Genomic DNA, 22,189 nt, shown 5'->3' with positions numbered 1-22,189 from the left:
CCCTTCCTCTACACTGCCCCATAATACCTCTTGGGAATGTACAGCTATACAGAAGAGGGTACTGTCCTCTATAAGTCCATTATAATGAACTCCCTACCAGAGCACCTTATATTCCAAAACACTGTGTACTCAGTGGCATACCAAACTGCTAGCAGATTTGCTCTGCCACCTGAGTTCAATTTTCCAACTAGAGATTACCTAACAGAGAGAGGCATACCAGGATCATATAGGTTAGGCCCCACCCCCAACAAATGTTGATTGTAATTACAACAAGAACATCCAGGAAAAACCATATTCTTTAGGCCAGTATATGAACACAATCATCAAAACCTAGAGCAACATCACAACTTCAGAACACAACTATCCTACTACAGCAAGCCTCAGATAGATCAACAGATACTAAAGCAAGGAAATGACCTGGAAATAGACCCAGGCATTTTGTCAGATCACCACAAAGTATGGCTGGACTTGGTGGTACATTACACAATGGAATACTACTCAGCCATTAAAAACAAATTCTTCAGGAATTCACAAGAAAATGGGTGGAACTAGAAAATAATATTTTTAATGAGGTAACACAGACACAGAATAATTCACATACATGGTATGTACTCACTAATAAGTTGATATTGGCTCCAAAGCTCAGAATATCCATGATACAACCCACAAACCATAAGGAGCTTATGAGTAAGGAAGACTAAAGTGTAGAAGCTTCAATCCTACATGGAAAAGGGAACAAAATAATCCCAGGAGATAGAGGGAGAAAAAAAGTTGAGGCAATTTTAAGTATTGGTAAGGAACAAATAAGAGTACAGAGGGGAGATAGAACCTTCGGAGAACACCTACAGTAACTAGGTAAAGACCTACTTTGAGGAATGGGTCCAATCATCTCAAAATTTTGAATCCAGAAATGTTCCTCTTCAGAGGAAAGGCAGGGAGAAAAAAATGGAACGGAGACTGAAGGAAAGGCCAAACAGATACCATCACATCTAGAGACACATCCTATCTGCAGACATAAAACACCATCAGTATTGCCAATGCCAAAAAGAGCTTGCTCAGAGGAGCCTGGTATGGCTGTTCCCTGGGAGGTTTTACTAACACCAGAGCAATACAGAGGCAGATATAGCCAACCATAAGACTGAGCCCAGGGATCCCACTGGAAGACCTAGGGGAAGTCCTGAAGGAGCTTAACAGGTTTCCAACCCTGTAGCAATAAAAATACCAACTCAGTTGACCCCCCAGAAGGATATGTGGTTTCAAACACATGTAGAAGGGGATGATGGCCTTATCTGACATAAAACAGAGGAGAGATCCTTGGTCCTGTGAAGGCTTGATTTTTCTTCCTTAGGGGATGTCAGAGGAGCAGTGAGGCAGGAATGTGTAGGTGGGTGGAGTAGCAACCTCACAGATGCAAAGGGGAGGGGGAAGAAGGGGCTTGGGTTGGGGGGGTTCTTATGTGGTATACCTGGAAAGGGGATATCATTTGAATGTAAATGCATAAAATAATAAAAAATGCCCACTGTCTTAGTGAAAAATTCTGTCAGCACTTTAAAGGAGATCTAATACTAATACTTCTCAAACTAAAAATAAAAACAGAAGGAATTTAACTTAATTCATTCTAAGAAATCATATTTTCATAGATACCTAAGCCACAAAAGACACATCAAAGAAAGAGAACTTAAATCCATTTTCACTTATGAATACAGATGCAAAAATACTCAATAATATTCTTGCAAAATGAATCCAAAAGTTCATTGCACATGAGCAACCACGTTTTATCACAGGGATAGAGTGAAGATCCAGTATGTGAACATCCACCAAGTGAATTAAATATATAAACAAATTTGGGAAGAATCAAATGATAATATCATTAGATGCTTAAAAAAAACTTTCAATAAAATACAATTTTACTTTACATTGCAAAGATCATGAATTCACTACCCCTACCTAAACATAATAAAAACAATATACAGCAAGCTAATAGCCAACATTAAATTAAATGGAAAGAAACTTAAAACCATCCCACGAAAACCAGGAACAAGAAAGGGATACTCACTCTTGCCCTGTTTATTCAATATAGTATTCAAAGCTCTAGCTAGAAAAGTTAGACAAGAAATGGATGTCAAAGAGATTCAAATTGGAAAGGAAGAAGTTCAGATATCATGTTTTGCGGATGATATGACAAAGTGCATAATCAATGAGACTATTTCCACCAGAGAACTCCTACACCTGATAAACAAGTTTATCAATTTATCTGGATATTAAGTTCTCTACATAAAGGATAAATAGGTTGAGAAAGAAATTAAGCAAATGTCACAATATTACCAAATAATAAATAGTATCTTGGTGTAGATCTAACAAAGCAAGTGAAAGTATTTATGACAAGAACTTCATGGTTCTTATTTTTCTTTTTTATTGGATATTTTATGCATTTACATTTCAAATGTTATTCCCTTTTCTTGTTTCCCTTCTAGAACCCACCTGTCCCATTCCCCATCCCCCTGCTTCTCTGAGGATGCTCTTCCTCCAACCAACCCTCTCCCACCTTGGAACCCTGGCAATCCCCTATAATGTGGAATTGAGCCTTCATAGGACCAAGGGATTTTCTTCCTATTGATGCCAGACAATACCATCCTCTGCTACATAAGCGTTTGGATTTTTGTGTCCCTCCATGTGTACTCTTTTTGTTTTGTTTTGTTTTGTTTTGTTTTGTTTTGTTTTGTTTTGTTTTGTTTTGTTTTGTTTTTCCGAGACAGGGTTTCTCTGTATATCCCTGGCTGTCCTGGAATTCACTCTGTAGACCAGGCTGGCCTCGAACTCAGAAATCCACCTGCCTCTGCCTCCATGTGTACTCTTTTGTTAGTGGTTTAATCTTGGGGAACTCTGGGGTACTGGTTGGTTGATATTGTTGTTCTTCCTATGGAGTTGCAAGCCCTTTCATCGCCTTCAGTCCTTTATCTAACTCCTCCATTGGGGACCCTGTGCTAAGTCCAATGGTTGGCTGCAAGTATCTACCTCTATATTTGTCATATTTTGGCAGAGCCTGTTAGGAGTCTCCTGTAAGCAAGTACTATTATCCTTTGAAGTGCTGGATTTGTGGAAAGATGTGTAAATTAGGTTTTGTCATGGAATATGTTGCTTTCTTCATCTATAGTACTTGAGAGTTTTGATGTGTATAATGGCCTGGTCTGGCATTGGTGTTTTCTTAATACCTGTAGGACATCTATCCATGATTTTCTGGCTTTCAAAGTCTCTGGCAAGAAGTCTGTTGTAATTCTAGTAGGTCTGCCTTTATATGTTTCTTGAACTTTTACCTTCATGCTTTCAATATTCTTTCTTTGTTTTGTGCATTTGCTGTTGTGATTATAATGTGATGGGAGGAATTTCTTTTCTGGTCTAATCTATTTGGATTTCTGTAGGTTTCTTGTATGTTCATGGACATCTCTTTCTTTAGGTTAGGATAGTTTGCTTCTATAATTTTGTTGAAGATATTTGCTGGTCCTTTAAGAGGGGAATCTTCACTCTCTGCTATACCTATTACCCTTATGTTTGGTCCTCTCATTGTGTCGCGGATTTCTTGGTTGTTTTCTGTTAGGAGCGTTTTGTGTTTTGCATTTCCTTTGCTGTGACAATGTTTTCTATGGTATCTTCTACATTTGAACTTCTCTCTTCTATATCTTGTATTCTGTTGGTGATGCTCACATTACTCCTGATCTCTTTCTTAGGTTTTCTATATCCAGAGTTGTCTCCCTTTGTGATCTTTTTACTGTTTCTATTTCCATTTTTAGATCCTGGATGGTTTTTTTTTTTTTCAATTCCTTTACCTGTTTGGTTGTATTTTCCTATAATTGTTTAATTTTTAAAATTTCCTCTTTAAAGTCTTCTACCTGTTTACCTGTGTTCTTCTGTATTTCTTTAAGGGAATTATTTATGGCCTTTTTAAAATCCTCTATCAGCATTATGTGATGTGACTTTAATCCACATATTGTTTTTCCAGTGTGTTGGGCTGTCCAGGACTTGCTCTTTTTTGAGCATTGAGTTGTGATGACTTAATTTTGCCTTGGTTTCTGATGGTCAGGTTCTTGCATCAGGACTTGCTTTTGACATCCAGTTATCTGATGTGTTAGTTTTTTTGTTTTTGTTTTTGTTTTTCTGACAATATATTTATTTTTATTGGGTATTTATTTCATTTACATTTTCAATGCTGTCCCAAAAGTCCCCCACATGCTCCCCCACCCACCCACTCCCACTTCTTGGCCCTGTCATTCTCCTGTACTGAGGCATATAAAGTTTGCTCGACCAATAGGCCTCTCTTTCCACCGATGACTGACTAGGCCATCTTCTGATTCATATGCAGCTAGAGACACGAGCTCAGGGGGGTGGGGAGGTACTGGTTAGTTCATATTGTTGTTCCACCTATAGGATTGCAGATCCCTTTAGCTCCTTGGGTACTTTCTCTAGCTCCTCCATTGGGGGCCCTGTGATCCATCCATTAGCTGACTGTGAGCATCCACTTATGTGTTTGTTAGACCCTGGCATAGTCTCTCAAGAGACAGCTATATCTGGGTTTTTTCAGCAAAATCTTGCTAGGGTAGGCAATGGTGTCAGCGTTTGGAAGCTGATTATGGGATGGATCCCAGATATGGCAGTCTCTAAATGGTCTATCCTTTCGTCTCAGCACCAAACTTTGTCTCTGTAACTCCTTCCATGGGTATTTTGTTCCCAATTCTAAGAAGGGGCAAAGTGTCCCACTTTGGTCTTCATTCTTCTTGAGTTTCATACATTTAGCAGATTGTATCTTATATCTTGGGTATTCTAAGTTTCTGGACTAATATCCACTTATCAGTGAGTACATATTGTGTGAGTTCCTTTGTGATTGTGTTACCTCACTCAGGATGATGCCCTCCAGTTCAATCCATTTGCCTAGGAATTTCATAAGTTCATTCTTTTTAATAGCTGAGTAGTACTCCATTGTGTAAATGTACCACATTTTCTGTATCGATTCCTCTGTTGAGGGGCACCTGGGTTCTTTCCAGCTTCTGGCTATTATAAATAAGGCTGCTATGAACATAGTGGAGCATGTGTCCTTCTTACCAGTTGGAACATCTTCTGAATATATGCCCAGGAGAGGTATTGTGGATCCTCCAGTTGTACTATGTCCAATTTTCTAAGGAACTGCCAGACTGATTTCCAGACTGGTTGTACAAGCTTGCAATCCCACCAACAATGGAGGAGTCTTCCTCTTTCTCCACATCCTTGCCAGCATCTGCTGTCACCTGAATTTTTGACCTTAGCCATTCTGATTGGTGTGAGTTGGAATCTCAGGGTTGTTTTGATTTGCATTTCCCTGATGATTAAGGACATTGAACATTTTTTCAGGTGCTTCTCAGCCATTCCGTATTGTGGACTATAGAAACTAACAGCTTCTGGGACATGTCCTGTTTTGGGCCTTCATCTTCGGCCAGGAGGGAGGTTAGTTAGTTTTTATGTCTCTGACTTGAGATTGTACCTCCTGCATGTCTGTATTCCTGTGTCAGCACTCCTGGGATACCAGTTCTCCTCTGGCATTACCTGTTCAGAAAGGGCTATGGAACAACCACATCTGGTGTGTGCAACTTGTTGCTGGGAGAATCCTATCTTAGCTGCTCTACTGCTCCTGTGCCCTGTGCACTACTTGCTGTCCTTGCTGTAGTCAGCAACTGGAGTGAAAAATGCCTCTGGTGTTCTGTTCAGGAAACTTGTCTCTCTGCCCAGGTGTTTAAGGCTTTTACCACTTTCTCCAGTATTTGTTTCAGTGTATCTGGTTTTATGTGGAGATCCTTGATCCACTTAGACTTGAACTTTGTACAAGGATTCAGGAATGGGTCAATTTGCATTCTTCTACATTCTGACCTCCAGGTGAACTGGCCATTTGCTGAAATATCTGTCTTTTGCACTGAATTGTTTTAGCTCCTTTGCCAAGAATCAAGTGACCATGAGCATGTGGGTTCATTTCTGCGTGTTCAATTCTATTCCATTGATCTTCCTCTCTGTTTTTGTACCAATGCCATGCTTGTTTTGTTTTGTTTTGTTTTGTTTTTCTCTATTGCTCTGTATTACAGCATGTGGTCAGGGATCCTGATTCCCTTGGAATCACTTTATTGTTTAGAATAGTTTTTTTTTTTTTTTTTTTTTCTATCCTGGATCGTTTGTTATTCTAAATGAATTTGCGCATTGGTCTTTCTTACTCTATGAAGAATTGAGTTGTAATTTTGAGGAGGATTTCATTGAATCTGTAGATTGCTTTTGGAAAAATGTCCATTTTTACTATATTAATCCTGCCAATCCATGAGAATGGGAGATTTTTTTTCAATTTCTGAGATTATCCTTGATTCCTTTCTTTGGATATTTGAAGCTCTTGTCATACAGATATTTCACTGGCTTGAATTGAGTAACACCCAGGTAGTTTATTTTATTTGTGACTATTGTGAAGGGTTTCATTTTCCTAAGTTCTTTCTAAGACCATTGATACTTTGAGTAGAGGAAGGCTACTGATTTGTTTGAGTTAATTTTATATCCCACTACTTTGCTAAAGTTATCAGCTGTAGAAGTTCTCTGTTGGAATTTTAGGGGTCAGTTAAGTATACTATATCATCTCTTTCTGTATTTGTATCCCTTTGACTTCTTTTTTTCCTAATAGAAATTCTAGGAATATATTGAATACAAAGGGAGAGAGTGGGTAGCCTTCTCTAGTCCTTGATTTATGTCGGATTACTTCAATTTTCTCTCCATTTACCTTGATGTTGGCTATTCATTTACTGTTTATTGCTTTTATTATGTTTAGGTATGAGTGTTGAATTCCTGATATTTTCATGACTTTCAACATGAATTGGTGTTGCATTTTGTCAAAGGCTTTTTCAGCACCAAGTGAGACAATCAAGTGTTTTTCCCCTTTGGGTTTGTTTATATAGTGGATTATGATGATCAATTTCCATATACAGAAACAGATCCCTGGATCCCTGGTTTGAAGCTTTCTTTATCATGTTGAATGATGGTTTGGGTGTGGTCTTGGGTTAAGTTTGCAATAATTTTCTTGAGTATTTTTGCATAAATATTATTAAGGGATATTGGTCTGAAATTCTCTTTCTTTTTTGGGTACTCACTTATAATTGGACTTTACCTATATTTCCATGTCAAAAATTCTGCATTCCACAAACCTAAGAAAACAGGGGAATAAGGGATTCCCAAGGGAAGATGTACAAATATCACTCAGAAGAGGTAGATGGAGAAAGATATCATATTTGCAGAGGAAGTTAGATTGTAAATCAGGATGGTGATCAGGTCTGGGCATGAGTGGATACTGCATGTGAAATTGGAAATCAGCACACTGGCCTCTCTGGTGACTAGATGTAGGCCTGGGATGAAAGAGTATATAGGAAATATTTTGGGAGGGGTAGATGAGATTTCTGTCAGAGGAAGATAACAAGAGTGAAGGAGCCATGTTGTGGGACAAGTTTTCCAGTGGAGAGGACGAGGACCACAATCTAATCACAATATCTTTAACTCAAAACTCATCTTGCCTACAAAATATACAGGAATAAAGATGAGAAACTGAGGGAGCAGCCAAACAATGACAGTCACAATGTGCACCTATCCCTTGTGAGAGGGTCAAGCAATAACACTATAGCAGACTGAAACTTTTCTATGATTATGGACAGGAATCTAGTATAACTGTAATCTGAGAAGCTTCATTCAGTATTGTATGAAGGTAGATGCAGAGACATATCAGGAGGAACTAGACTAGTCTTGATGAAGAGTAAAGGATGGATGGGATCAAGTCAGATGTGATAATGTCACCGAAATCAGACTCACAGAGTTAACTAACTTATGAGCATGAGGGTCCACACGTCTTGGGTCATCAATCAGAGAGCATGCAGTTGCTGGACATAGAATCTGTACATCCGTGTAGCAAATGTGCAGTTTGTTCTTCATGTGGTTCCCTAACAAGTAGAACAGGTCTCTCAGTCTTTGTTTATTGTCACTGGATGCCCTTTTCCTTACCTATACTGCCTGGTAGGACATCAGTGAGATAGGTTTTGCTTAGACTTTTAGTACTAGATACCTCAGGATGGAGTGGTACCCAAGTGTTCTCTCCTTCTGTAAGGAGAGAGATGAGTCCAATAGGGGGATGGAATGGTAAAGGTTGTACTGGGAAGAGGGGAGAAGTCTATGATGTGATATGAACTTAATTAGCAAAATTAAACATAAAAGAGAAAACAAATAATAAATTTCTTCCCATTAATCCATCCACCCTTATTCCTTTATCCCCAAATTCCCCATATCCTTTTCACTCCTGCCCAAAGGATTTGAACTTCCTCATTGATCTTACATAAAAGAGACTCCTCTAGATTTGTCTGTAAATATTGTAGAATATAAATGTTAGATTCTTCATGTTGTACGATTACCATATTGTGGGATATGCAATGTTCTCAGACAATGCTACAGTCAAGGTGGCCTTCTTCCCTCTACCCACTACAGGCAGAATTAATGACCCTAAGCAGAATTGTCTAAATTACCAACAATATATCATTAAAGCTGTATATAGACTCCAAATAAGCTTTCAATATTTTGATGACAGATCTGGCCATCTGGAAGAAACAAAGATTTGTATACACAAAAGGAAAATCATTTTCTAAAACTTGATATATCCTTATCCTCCTCAATGCCTCTCTATTACCCTTTCAATCTGTCTTAGTTAATTGAAAGGCACATCATTTTGACCACTCTATCGTGAGTAATAATTGTAACAACATGATTATGATTATCAAGCTACCTTTTAATCCACGTCATATTATCCTACTTCTGTCCAAGTTACACTTCTACATAGCATAGATAATAAAAGTCTTAACCTTACTTCAACAAAGGACATTATTCACTACTTACATCACAATTTCATTCTTTTTGTGCTTTTTGTTGTTGTTGTTTTGTTTTGTTATCTTTGTTTTTTGTTTTAAGTGACAGGATTTCTCTGTATATCCCTGGCTGTCCTGGAACTCATTCTATAGACGATGCTGGCCTTAAACTCAGAAATCTGCCTGCCTCTGTCTTCCAAGTGCTAGTATTAAAGACATGTGCCACCACTTCCCTTCCAAATATTTGTCTTTTATTTATTTATTTATTTATTTATTTATTTATTTATTTATTTATTTTGAAATGTTTACTTTCTTATCTTTTAATTTTAAACAAATTTTATTAGATATTTTATTCATTTACACTTCAAATGCTATCCTGAAATTCCTCTATACCCTTCCCTCACCCTGCTCACAAACCCACCCAATACAGTTTCCTGGTCCTGGCATTCCTCTGTCCTGGGGCATGTAATCTTTACAAGACAAGAGCCTCTCCTCCCAAATATAGCTGACTAAGCCATCTTCTGCTACATATGCAGCTAGAGACATGAGCTCTTGGGATACTGGTTAGTTCATATTGTTGTTCCTTCTATAGGGTTGCAGACCCCTTCAGCTCCTTGAGTACTTTCTTTAGCTCCTTCATTGGGGACCCTGTGTTCCATAAAATAGATGGCTGTGAGCATCTACTTTTGCATTTTCCAGACACTGGTATAGTCTCACAAAAAACAGCTATATCTGGGTCCTGTCGTCAAAATCTTGCTGACATATACAATAGTGTCTGTGTTTGGTGGCTGATTATGGGATGGATCCCTGGGTAGGTGAGTCTCTGGATGGTGTTTCCTTTTGTCTCAGCTCTCAACTTTGTCTCTGTAACTCCCTCCATAGGTATTTTGTTGCCTATTCTAAGGAGAAATGAATTATCCAACCTTTGGTCTTTCTTCTTGAGTTTCATGTGTTTTGCAAATTGTACATTGAGTATTTTAAGTTTCTGGGCTAATATCCACTTAACAGTGAGTGAATATCATGTGATTTCTTTTCTGATTGGGTTACCTAACTCAGGATGATATCCTCCAGCTCCATCTATTTGCCTAGGAATTTCATAAATTAATTGTCTTTAATAGCTGTGTAGTACTCCATTGTGTAAATGTACCACATGGCACAATGCAAATATTTCATTCTAATACTGAATACTTTTTATCCTTTTCTCCAAAATCACCTGACTCTCACCCTAGAAGACAATATATGACAGAAAGTTAACCACACCTTCACTATACAATCCCTCTTATTCCTACTCAATAAGCTATGTAGTTCTTTAATTGTAAGAGTCTTAAGTAATTAGCATAAAGGTGTATAAAGAAAAGTTATAAATGTCTGAGGATGTAACAGCTAAGTGACAAAAATTGTTAAATACAAGTTATAAATGTCTAAGGAAGTATTTTAAGGTCAGTGTATACAGAAGCTTACAAGTATAAGTAAATTCTGAGGGTGTGAGATACTTATTTAAGGTATGTGCCTGCGAATGTGATCTAACGTATATGAAAAGTTGTTTCAGATTTCTTCCTTTCTCTGTTTATTATTTGGATTCTCAAAATATCACTAAGACTCAAAGACAAATTACTCCCTTTTCTAGAATATAAATTTTAATATACACTACAAACTATAATCTCCACTGGGCATATATTCAAATGTTGTTCTAATATATAACAAGACACATGCTCCAGTATTTTCATTGCAACCTTATGTGTAATATCCAGATGTAGGAAGCAAGACAAATGTCCCACAATAGAGGAATGGATAGAAGAAAATATGGTTCATATACACAATGGAATAGTAATCAGCCATTCAAAATAAGGATATTGTGAATTTTTAAGGCAAATGGATACAACTAGCATATAAGTGAGATAACCCAAATCAAAAGGACATACATGGTATGTATTCACTGATGGGAGGATATTACACAAAAATATTGCATAAAAAAGATACAATCCATAGACCATAAGAACTTCAACAAGAACTAAGGCCCAAATCTCAAATAGAAGGGGGAAGAAAATAACCACAGGAGACAGAGGGAAGAGGGATATGTCGGAGAGAGGAGTGGAAGATACCCACAAAACCAGTTATTGTGATAGACAGGAGAGAAGTTCAAAGGGTTAGTACAATGGATGTAAATGTAAACCTGGTGGGATTGAGGGCATGGGGTGGGGGACCTATAGAAAGTCCCAAAGAATAGAAATGAGAGAGGATACCAGGAATCAATGAAAATGACATTAGTGCAAATGCCCAACAGTGGGGAAATGAAACCTGAAGATACTACTTCCAGTAGACAGACAGGGCCCCAATTGGAGAAATAGGTTCACCAAACGACTTTCAAATATTTTAACCCAGAATTGTTCCTAAGAGAAATAAAGGATAATAATGGAGCAGAGATTGAAGATAAGGCCATCCAGTGACCAGCCCAACCTGGAATTTAATCAAAGGGTGGTTATCAAACCCTGAGAATATTACCAATGCCATATTTTGCTTGCAGGCATGGATGTCCTCTGAGAAACTCTACCAGCAACTGACTGAGACAGATTCAAATACCTACAGCCAATTATTGGACTGAGGTTAGGAACCACCACAGAAGAGTTAGGGGAAGGACTGAAGGGGATAGAAACCCCATAGGAATACCAGCAGTGTCAACTAACCTGGAACCTTCAGAGTACCCATAGACTAAACCACCAACATATGAGCATACATAGCTGGTCTGTGGCCCCTGGCAACTATGTAGCAAAGGTTGCCTTGTCTGGCCTCAGTGGCATAGAATACACCTAATACTGTAGAGATTTGAAGCCCCTGGGAAGGGCGGTGTAGGAAGGGCTGAGCTGAGGAGTGGGTGAGTGGATGGGGGTTGGGTAAGTGGGCCATGGGGTGAGGAACACCCTCTAAAAGGAAAGGGGGAATTCGGTGAGGAACTCTTGGAGGAGGGACAAGGAAGGGGAAACATTTGGTATGTAATTAAATGAAACAATTTCAGCAAAGATAAGTAAATGAATAAACATTAAGAACATTATAAGCTTTAGGAAATCAAAATAAATCCACCTCTCACAGGTCAACTGAAAAACATAAGTACTCTGATCAATGAATATTATATACTTCCCCAACTGTTTCTTCCTGTGGGTGGGATATCTCCCACATTCTTGTCTCTCTCCCATTTCTCTGGTCTTGAGATTCCCCTTGTTCAGCCAGAAAGTTGATTTTTTTGCCTAAACTCCATAACTTTATCTTTTGTTCCTATTCTGTCTATCCCTGCAGAAATATCATGTCATATAGTGTCCAGATAATTTATTTCACATTACTTAAAAATTAAACTCAAAGTCATCACATTCTAGTATAAACAGTCTGTTTGCAGGGTAAGAATTTATTGAAAAGTGCCTCATTTCAAAGCATAAATGGCAGATTGTATCATTGTGATCTAATCACTCATAAAAAAAGTCATGTAAAATCCCAGCATTCTTTTATGAGCTGTGCTACAATGTCTTATAACAAAGGCATTAGTTGACTACTCATATCCTATATTAGGAAAAGCAAGCTCTAAAATTTGTCACTGAACAATCAATGCAATAATAGAAACATTCAAACAAGATGAAAATGGTCATTATGTGTAAGCATAACAATTAAAACTTCTTTGGACCTGTCCATTGATATCAAATATATAGACACATGCTCAGTTTTGAAAATCCTTTTCTACATTTTCTTGACTGTATGAAGACATTTAATAAATCATCCACTAAAACAATATACACATAATTTTCACAGAAGTATTTTTAAAAGGCAAAAACATTTCTCATAAGCTCCTGAATTCATTATAATCCTTTTTCTATACTTTTATGCTATTGACATGAAGAAATATAAGAATCCATTCTAGAACTTAATTGCAAGTGGCAGAAAAAATGATGAGTCTTATTAACTCTATAACATTAAAAATAAGTCATAAAGGCTATTTTACTATGTGAAAAACATTTGTGAATGCACGCTTGACTTCTTTGTTCCTCATGCTGTAGACCAGAGGATTCAGCATAGGGATGATCATGGTGTAGAACACAGATGCGATTTTGTCAGTGTCCATGGAGTGACTGGAGCTGGGCTGCAAATACATGAATATAACAGTCCCATAGAAAATAGACACTGCAGTGAAGTGTGCGGCACAAGTGGATACAGCCTTTCCATATCCAGCATTTGAGTGCATTTTAAAGATTGTGATAAAAATGAATATGTAGGATATACAAATAACTAAGATAGCAAAAAATATACTGAAGCTCCCTACATAAAAGAGAACCAGCTCACTAACATGTCTATCAGAGCAAGAGAGAATCATGACTGCTGGGATATCACAAAAGAAGTGATGGACCACATTAGACCTACAGAAAGAAAGACTGAATGTGTCCCCAATGTGGATGGAGGCAATCAGGAAACCACAGGTATAGGAACCTATAGAAAGACACACACACACACCTGAAGTCATAGTGGTGGCATAGTGCAAGGGCTTACACACTGCTGCATAACGATCATAGGCCATTGAGGCCAACAGGAAATTTTCCACAGTAGCAAAGGCTACAAAAAAGAACATCTGAGCAGCACACCCATTATAGGAAATGACCTTGTTTCCTATTAGGAGCCCAGTCATGACTCTGGGTGTGACATCTGAGGAGTAACAAAAATCAACCAGGGACAGATTACCTAGAAAAAAGTACATGGGAGTGTGGAGAGAAGAGTCCAGGAAAATCAGCAGGATCATCCCCATATTTCCTACCAGGGTGATGGTGTAGATGATTAAAAATATTATGAAGAGGGGATGCTGTAGTTCTGGGTCATCTGTGAGTCCAAGCAGGAGAAAGTGTGTCACTTCTGTATTGTTCTCCATCACTGTCACATTTAAAACTTTCGATTTTTCATAGACATTGGAAAAAAGAAACATGATGACACAGAAGTTGAATGAAAACAGAAAAGAGTATGTGCAAACATATGACGTGGATGAACAAAAATCTGTACTTTGCAATTGTCTACAATAATTCTTTCCCCAAATCAAATTTGATGTACTAAACATACAGAGGGTACATCTGGTATAATTTAAAGAGTATTAATAGATTACCTATATTATTTTAACATTATATATATATATATATATATATATAGTGAGAATATTTAACAGCCTGACAAAAGTGATGTGTGGATGGTTTCCTAATTCACTTTTGAGCTCAACAAAACTCACATCCTCTGCTGCCAATTTCCAAAGGCTCTTCTAGACAGGAACTTTATATGTCATTCCATGTATACTATTAATTATATCAGAATTTGATAATTGTTTTCATTTAAGTATGGAGATGAAGAGATTGAGAAATTTATTCACAAGTATAAAATCAAGTCAGTGCTTGGGTTCTTGATTTTATTTAATCTGTGTTGATTTTCAAATATGAGAGTCTAAACTGAATTTCAATTAAATTGGAGAAAAAAATTATAATTATATAAACTCGGCATTACTTAAATTCCATGGATTTATTTCTGTTTCTAAGCATATCTTCCTTGTTTAATTTTTTTTTCTTGAAAAGAAGATCCTGGAAGAGGATGCCCTCTAAATTAAGTACTATGGCTTGGAAATAACCACAATTCCTCTTTATTTGTATCTATATTTTGGATACCTCTCAAAGCAGACATTATCAGAAACTCTGGGATTTATCATTTTTTCCTGAATCCCTCCACCTTTTCCTTTATCCTAATGACCTTTGTGCTTAATGCACCAGATTTTTTTGGATATAGCTCAAAAAGTATGACTTTCTCTCTTTTCTCCAGCTTGTATTAAGAGCTGCTAGAATGATACTTTGACTCTGTCTTTGTGTTTCTCTCAAATTGTAACTTGTCTTTAAACTTCCTTCTGAGTTTACCTCTAAAGTAATATATTAATGTAAGTAAGAGATGAACATTAAATATTTCATACCAAGGTAACAGGTATAGCATATGTTGCAGTCGATGTATTAAGATAACTGGGTAATGTCAATATCTTCAGCCAGATGTAGTTGTGAATGTCGCAGGCAGATAATCATAATCTATAGTACACACAATATTTTGGTCTACTCACTATTTAAGATTCACTGATCCGGAGCTATCTTCCCTGGAATCAGAAACATAAACCAGGGAATAAGTCCAAATTGAGGTATTATTGCTAGCATTTACAAGGTCCTAAAAAAGACAGCACAATGTTATTGTAAGACATCTGGCAAGTGTTACCATTCATGTTATATTTTGATGGGAAAGTCATCTGTTTTCAGTTCTGATGTAATTTAGTGTTGGCTAGGTACAGGTCCTTCAGCTACAGGCAATCCTCATCCTTTCTTCCTGATTTTGCCTTACCTTCCTCAATTATATCACCAAGTGATTATGCTGTCCAGCATGTTCCTATTTTTCTGAACACAGTGATTGTTATGCTGCAATTTCCTGTGATCCAGTCTTCCTCGTCTTCTTACATCAAACCCATATTTTTATTTTGCTAGAGCCCATTTCCACTAAATTATTCTTTCCTTCGCACTGTCACACCATAGCAACATCACTAGTAAGACCAAATAAAATTGGACATTTATAGGGTTTTATTTATCTCATAGACCTCTTACCCATGTGAAAATATTTGGCATTATATGCCTCTCAAACAACAATAATATTCAATCTTTGCATTGGTTTTGTTTTCTTGAATAAAGAAACCATCACTTAGTATAGTCATTAAATCCTAAGTTGAACCTATCTTCCTGTGAATGTTTTCAGATCGGCTGAAACATGTTTTTGTTTGCATTGAAGCTTTTGATATAATATTTACCTTAAAAATGATTATTACCTACCCTTAGTCTCTTGATAGTCTACATAATTTATGTTATAAATGTAAAATAATGTATATTTACGTTATTTATTATATAAAATAATAATTTTAGAGACTTATTTAAGAAAATATTATCCACAATTAACAAGGAATTTACACACGGATGAATAGTTTTCTGTTATTTTTACTAATACTTGTCATGGTATCATTGATGAAATTTGGAAATTAAAACGTTATCACATAGTACAAAGTTATTTTTTGTCATGAAAAACATTCAGAGCATTTTAATCCTTATACCTATATCAAACTCATCATTTTCAAAATATGTAATGATCACCTCTCTATAACTATAGTTTAATATGTTAAAATGGATATATGATCATGAATTTTACTCTTCTTGTTTTCTCTATGCTCCTTCATAACCAATAATAGGATTAGAAAAGTATTCTCAGTGATTCAGAATATCTTGGTTTTTGTTTTTGTTTTTGTTTTGATTTTTGTTTTGTTAAATACTGTGTTAAGAGAACAACTAAGCTTCCTAAAATAAATTTTTTGCCTTTGTATCATAAATTTCCTCCAATCTTTGTTTTAGAAAAGATCCCCTTTTCCCTTAACATATATCACAATAGGCACTTCTACCCCACTCACTTTCTCACTGCCAATGTTTATTTAATATACCTGAGCACCACCAATTCTTTGGAAGAAGAGTAAAACCAATAGTGTGAATGTGACATAATCAAGCAAACCTCAGAATTCAAGTTACACAGTTCTTCCTCAGGGAGTGCACTAACACTTCCATGTTCTCTAAAACATGAAAATCAGAAGAAATAGAGATAATAAGCTTTGACTTTTGTACCTAAATTCTTTATCAAGGATGGGTTACATATTTGCCTTACCTACAAAAAGAAAAATGAGAAGATTGAATATCTCATAAATTTTATTCCTTGTCCCTTAAAAAACAATGTTTACCTGAAATCATACAAATAAATATGTCAATATAGCATTTACCTTCAAATGATTTTTCTTAAACATTCATGAAGATTAACAGAAGATCTTTAGTCCAATTGTGTTCACAAAAGTGATAACAGCAAATGCCATTCAAATGCATGGATATACTCTTCTGAAACAGGACTCAAAGCATAATACTTTTTAAGTAGCTATGTATGAGGAACCAGAAAATCTAGGAAGACTTATACACCTCTGGAGATTTCTTTCATAGTAATACCTCTAGCTCCTATTCTTCTTTCTAGGGAGGAAGCAATTAAAACTGCAGGCAATCATTTGCCTATGGGAAGTTTTAATTGAACTCACAGGGTTAGTAATGATTGTCGAATAAGTAGTTCATGAAGTTGGGAGACAAGATGAGAGGCACTGGAAGGAGTTGGAACTTTGAGGTGAGGTATTGATAGATATGCTCAATATACATTATATCCATTATATAATTTTAGATATTATATAAAACATATCATATCCATACACAAACAACTCATAAATATACACAAGTTATAGCTGAATTATCTTAAGTTTCAAGAGTTGGAACCCGTACTTGACACTGATTCTATGCAAAAATCAGAGAATAGATATCCCAACAACCTTAGGTAAAGCATGTACAACTCTTCTGTATAATTAAAACCATTGTAATAGCAAAACTCTTAATAATTAATCACAAACACACACACACACACACACACACACACACACACATGCTTTATTTAGCTACCACTGGAGAAGCTTTGCATTGCAGCAGTTGTGGACAATTCATAGGTCCATAGACATATATTACACACAAAAATAGACTTTGGAATCCATGTCTCTGAATGATATGTGTTTATTTAGTTCCTTCACTCAGAGCTCAGGGAACTCCTTGGATACATATACAGAAAGAGTTGAAGAGAGAGATGAATTACAACACCAAATGATGCCCTCTAAACCCACCGAGCAAAACAAGCTTTTATGAAATCACAGAGACTGAAGCAGCAATCACAGAGTATATTATGCCTTCTGTATATATAATATAGTTTTCAGTTTTAATACCTCTATGGAAATTCTTAATATATGAAGAGTCGATGTTTTTGTTCTTGTACCTGCTTTTGGGAATCTTTTATTTTCCTGTTTGCTTGTCGTTTTCCAACTCATATATGATTACTTCTGTTTGTCTCTATTATGTTTTACTTTACTGTGTTTTGTCATTATCTATTAGAAACCTCTTCTTTTCAAACGATATCCAGGAGGAGGGTAGACCCATATGGATCAGAAGGTTGGAAGGTACTGGGAATAGTGGAGGGATGAGGATAGGTACACAGATTATAGTATATGAGAATATAATTTATATTTAATAAAATTGGGAAAATAAAATTTCTTATTTAGCTACTAAAATAAGAAAACAAACAGGCAATTTAAACAAACCTATAACACCTATAGAAGCAGAAGCAAACATTATAGGTTTCACAAGTACAAAAACCAAGAGTCAGATGATTTTAGCCCAGAAATCTATCAAATATAGAAAGAAAAGCTAACAAAAATATTCTTTTCATTATTTCACCAAATAAAAACGGAAGAAATAGTGTCCAATTAATTTTATTAGACTACATTTCCCTGATACCCAAAATATGTAAAAACTCAATGAAAGAGAAATTTAGAATGAATTTTTCTTATGAATATATACTCAAACACACTCTATTTAATACTAGCAAACAAATTTATGGAACACAGCAAAATGATGAGACAGTATCTTCAAGTAGGGTTCATTCCACAGATGCCTGGTTGGTTCAATATAAAAAAATTAGTAAATACACTATATAAACAAATGGTTAAGATACACACAATAATGTCATTATATGCTCAAAGGACCTTAGACAAAATTCAACCCTTTTCTTGATAAATTTCCTGGAGATATTAGGAATAAAATGACATATTTCAATATATTATAGACTGTTTACAGCAGGCCAATAGACTATATCAATACATATGAAGAGAAATTAAAATTGATTCCACTAGAAATTGGGAAAAATATTGTACATATATGTACACACACACACAAACATTCTGTATCATAATTGAATTCTCAGCTAAGATAAAAAAAATTGAAGGACATAAAAGGGATAAAATTTGGAAAGAAAGACATCAACATGTCTTTGCTTGCAGAATTGATAGTCTATTTATGTGACACTAACAGAATACCTACAGCTGATAAAAACAAAATTAACTTTCAAAAATCAATAGCCTTCCCATATAGAAACATCAAATAGGTTGATAAATAAATAAGGATCTCAATACCTTTCACAATAGCCTCAAATACTATAAAAAATATCCTTGCTTAATATTTACAAAGCAAGTCAAATACTTCTATGATAAAAACTTCCATCTTTGAAAGTAGAAATTACAAAAGGTATCATGAAGACCTTCCATGCTCATATGTTGGTAGGATTAACTTCTCAAAAGGCCCAACATACAAAAAGAAATTTCCAGATATAATGCAATAATCACCAACACTGCAAAACAATTCCTTGTATTGCTTGTAAGGAAAATTATTATCTTCATATGAGAATGTCCCAGGATAGCTAAAACATTCATGAGTAGTGAAATAATTTAAGAACATTTCACTCTTCATATTTGTACGTTGTAATAATGAAGTATAATGATAAAACTGCATGATATTCACATACATACTGACACATGATCACTGGAATCAAATTGAAGACCCAAACTTTAGTTTTCATATATAATGGCATCTGATTTTCTATAGAGTGCAGAAAACACAATTGAAAAATCATAGCATTTTCAGCAAGCAGGGCTAGTTAAACTTGATATATGCATATAGAAAAATGAAAATATATCCATATAAAGACAGCACAAAAGAACATACACTGAACAAAATAGAAAAGAAAGTGGAGAATATTCTTGATTCATTGACACAGGGGAATATTCATAAATACACCACTGATAATCCAAGCACAAAGATGAACAATTAGTAAATGGGACCTGATGAACCATCATTAGAACAAAATGGCAGGATACAGGATAGCAAGAGATTTTTCCTAAATTGACATCCAATAGAGGAGTACTATCTCAAATAAATGAAGAGCTCAAAACACTAGATATCAAAACCCAAATAATCTAATTAAAAATGGGATACAGATCTAAGTAGAGAATTCTCAATAGAAAGACCCCAATGGTTGAGAAACACTTTTTTAATATAAAGTTGAATATCCTTAACCATCAAAGAACTGTACACCAAAACTATTTTGATATTCTATCTTACTTATGTCAGAATGACTAACGTACATACCACAAATGACAGCTCATGCCATTGATAATATAGAATAAGAATATCCCATCCATTCCTGGTTATAGTGTAAGTACAGCTACAGTGAAAACAAGTCTGTAGAATGTTGGAATTGCTCTACATCATGATCCAAATATAACAGCTTTAGGCATATACTCAAAGGAGGCTCCATCACAAAATAAAGACACTTTATCAACCATATTCAATGATGCTTTGTTCATAAAAACCAAACATGGGAAACAACATTGAAATGCTTAGAAAGAAGAATGGATAAAGGAAATGTGCTATGTTTACACAATAGGGTATGAGTCAACTGTTTAAAACATGACATGATAAAAATTTCAGGCAAATGGATGAACTAGAGAAAACATAATCCCGAGTCAAGAAACCCATATCTATAATGATAAATATGCTAAGCATTTGCTTCTGTGTGGTTATTACTTGGTAAGAAACTGATAGATAAGCTATAAGCCATAGACCCAAAAGGTTAGTTGTATGAAAAGTTTCTGGTGATGGGGGACACATGTATCTTGCTGGAAGGGGGAAAATAGATTTTAAGGGTGGTATGGGGTTGAGTGGGAACAGAAACATGAGAATCAAGTCCAGAAAGGAGAGATAGGGTGGAGGGAAACAATGCAAGGATAGAAAGTTATAATTGAAAGGCATTTGAGACATATGGGAACTAGTGTAGTGGAAAAGTCCTAACACTTATAATGATGATCTTAATGAGGTTTCCAAATAATGGGGTATAGAATCTTAACTGGCTATATCTTGTTATTAAACAAGGGTTCTAGTAGCAAAACTAGGTTGAACTCAATTGACTTGTTGGATAAGATGATCACATGGAACTCTCCCTGATGCCCTAGGGGGAAAATCTCTAGCTGTTTCTAAGACAGTGTGTTGCTCTCTGCAATTTGACAATAGAGCGGCATTGCTGAGAACAACACCCACATAACTCAATGAAACTGGAGTAGTTGAGCTGATGTCTGCGTGGAGTCTTCATTCCCACAGCCTAGTCTTATTGTTGAGAGAAGTTATTCTATAGACTACTACAGAAAATGGTAAAGAACCCAGACACCAAAACATTGATATACAGTCGGTCCTGCCTGTAAAGTGTGCTAGGTCAGTGATGGCACTGAAATGGAATAAGTAGTCAGCTTATGTATGTTTTTATTGAAGGTACTCTCCACTAGATGAAACCCATATCCTATCTTGTTTGAGCAATCAAAATCAAGAGACGTGATAGACAATAAAACTAAGGTAAAATCAAACACTATTGGTATTAAGAAAAGAAAGTAGCAAAAAAAAATGCCTCCAAATGACAATCTCTCATATATATATATATATATATATATATATATATATATATATATATGATACTTATGTATATACTTGGTACTCTTCCTTCCATTAGTTTGCTTTCTCCAACTTTACTATGATAATTTTTCTGTTATCTTGCTATATTTTATCTTCCATGTTATCTCTTACTATCCTGTTCATTTCTGATGGGAGATAGTAAGGAAGTAGATCTGGAGGAAAGGGGAGCTGGAGAAGATCAGTAAAGAGTAGGAGAGGTAAAACTATAGTTAGTATATATTTCAAAATGATAAGTGCATTTTTATTTTTGTAATTAGGACATCCAAAATCATGATTGTAGGCTTCCTCAGACCAGCCTCTATGTGTAGGCCACATTTTGTTGTCAGTAATCTGTCAATTTGGATTGATTGTCAGAGTTACAGCTCAATAGCACACAGACAGCAATATCTCTTTCTCAGACACACGTGAGTTTTATGTAATGGTTACTTCTGAGGCCCTGAGACAAGAATCAAAGCTGTCATCAAAGCAAATAAAACTAGTATCATCCCTATAGAATAACAAAGACACCAAACACACAAACAAAGTTGAACCATGACTTGTGCAACCAGGTTGTTGTTCTTCTTCTTTTCTGTCTGATAATGCACTCAGGTTGAGGACTGTGGCATGGTTTACTGGCTAGAAGATGTACAATGATGAGTCATCCCTCTTAACTTTAAAAGTCATGAGGCAACTGAAGGGCTTTCAGGCAGGCCCAGGCATTGCACATAGGTCTTTCACTTCTATCTTTTCTAATTTTTGTTAATCCATTTGAATGTAGGCATAATGTTTTGTCCATTGTGCAATTATTATCCTTGT

General features: G+C 35.9%; 1 protein-coding gene across 1 annotated transcript; it reads right to left on the bottom strand.

Annotated features, from left to right (window-relative positions):
- Window positions 1-12,867: 12,867 nt before the first annotated feature.
- LOC110288253 (olfactory receptor 5B3-like) lies at window positions 12,868-13,794 on the bottom strand. Its single transcript, XM_021154648.1, has one exon. The coding sequence runs from the start codon at window positions 13,789-13,791 to the stop codon at window positions 12,868-12,870; it is 924 nt and encodes a 307-aa protein (XP_021010307.1). The 5' UTR covers window positions 13,792-13,794.
- Window positions 13,795-22,189: the final 8,395 nt, after the last annotated feature.

The sequence above is a fragment of the Mus caroli genome, unplaced genomic scaffold (assembly GCF_900094665.2).
Source record: "Mus caroli unplaced genomic scaffold, CAROLI_EIJ_v1.1 scaffold_5487_U2_1, whole genome shotgun sequence".
NCBI lineage: Eukaryota > Metazoa > Chordata > Mammalia > Rodentia > Muridae > Mus > Mus caroli.
This window is presented reverse-complemented; position numbering and strand designations above follow the sequence as displayed.

Excerpts from the sequence above, each read along its gene's own strand:
- LOC110288253 (XM_021154648.1), bottom strand. The coding sequence starts at position 13,791 with ATGGAGAACAATACAGAAGTGACACACTTTCTCCTGCTTGGACTCACA.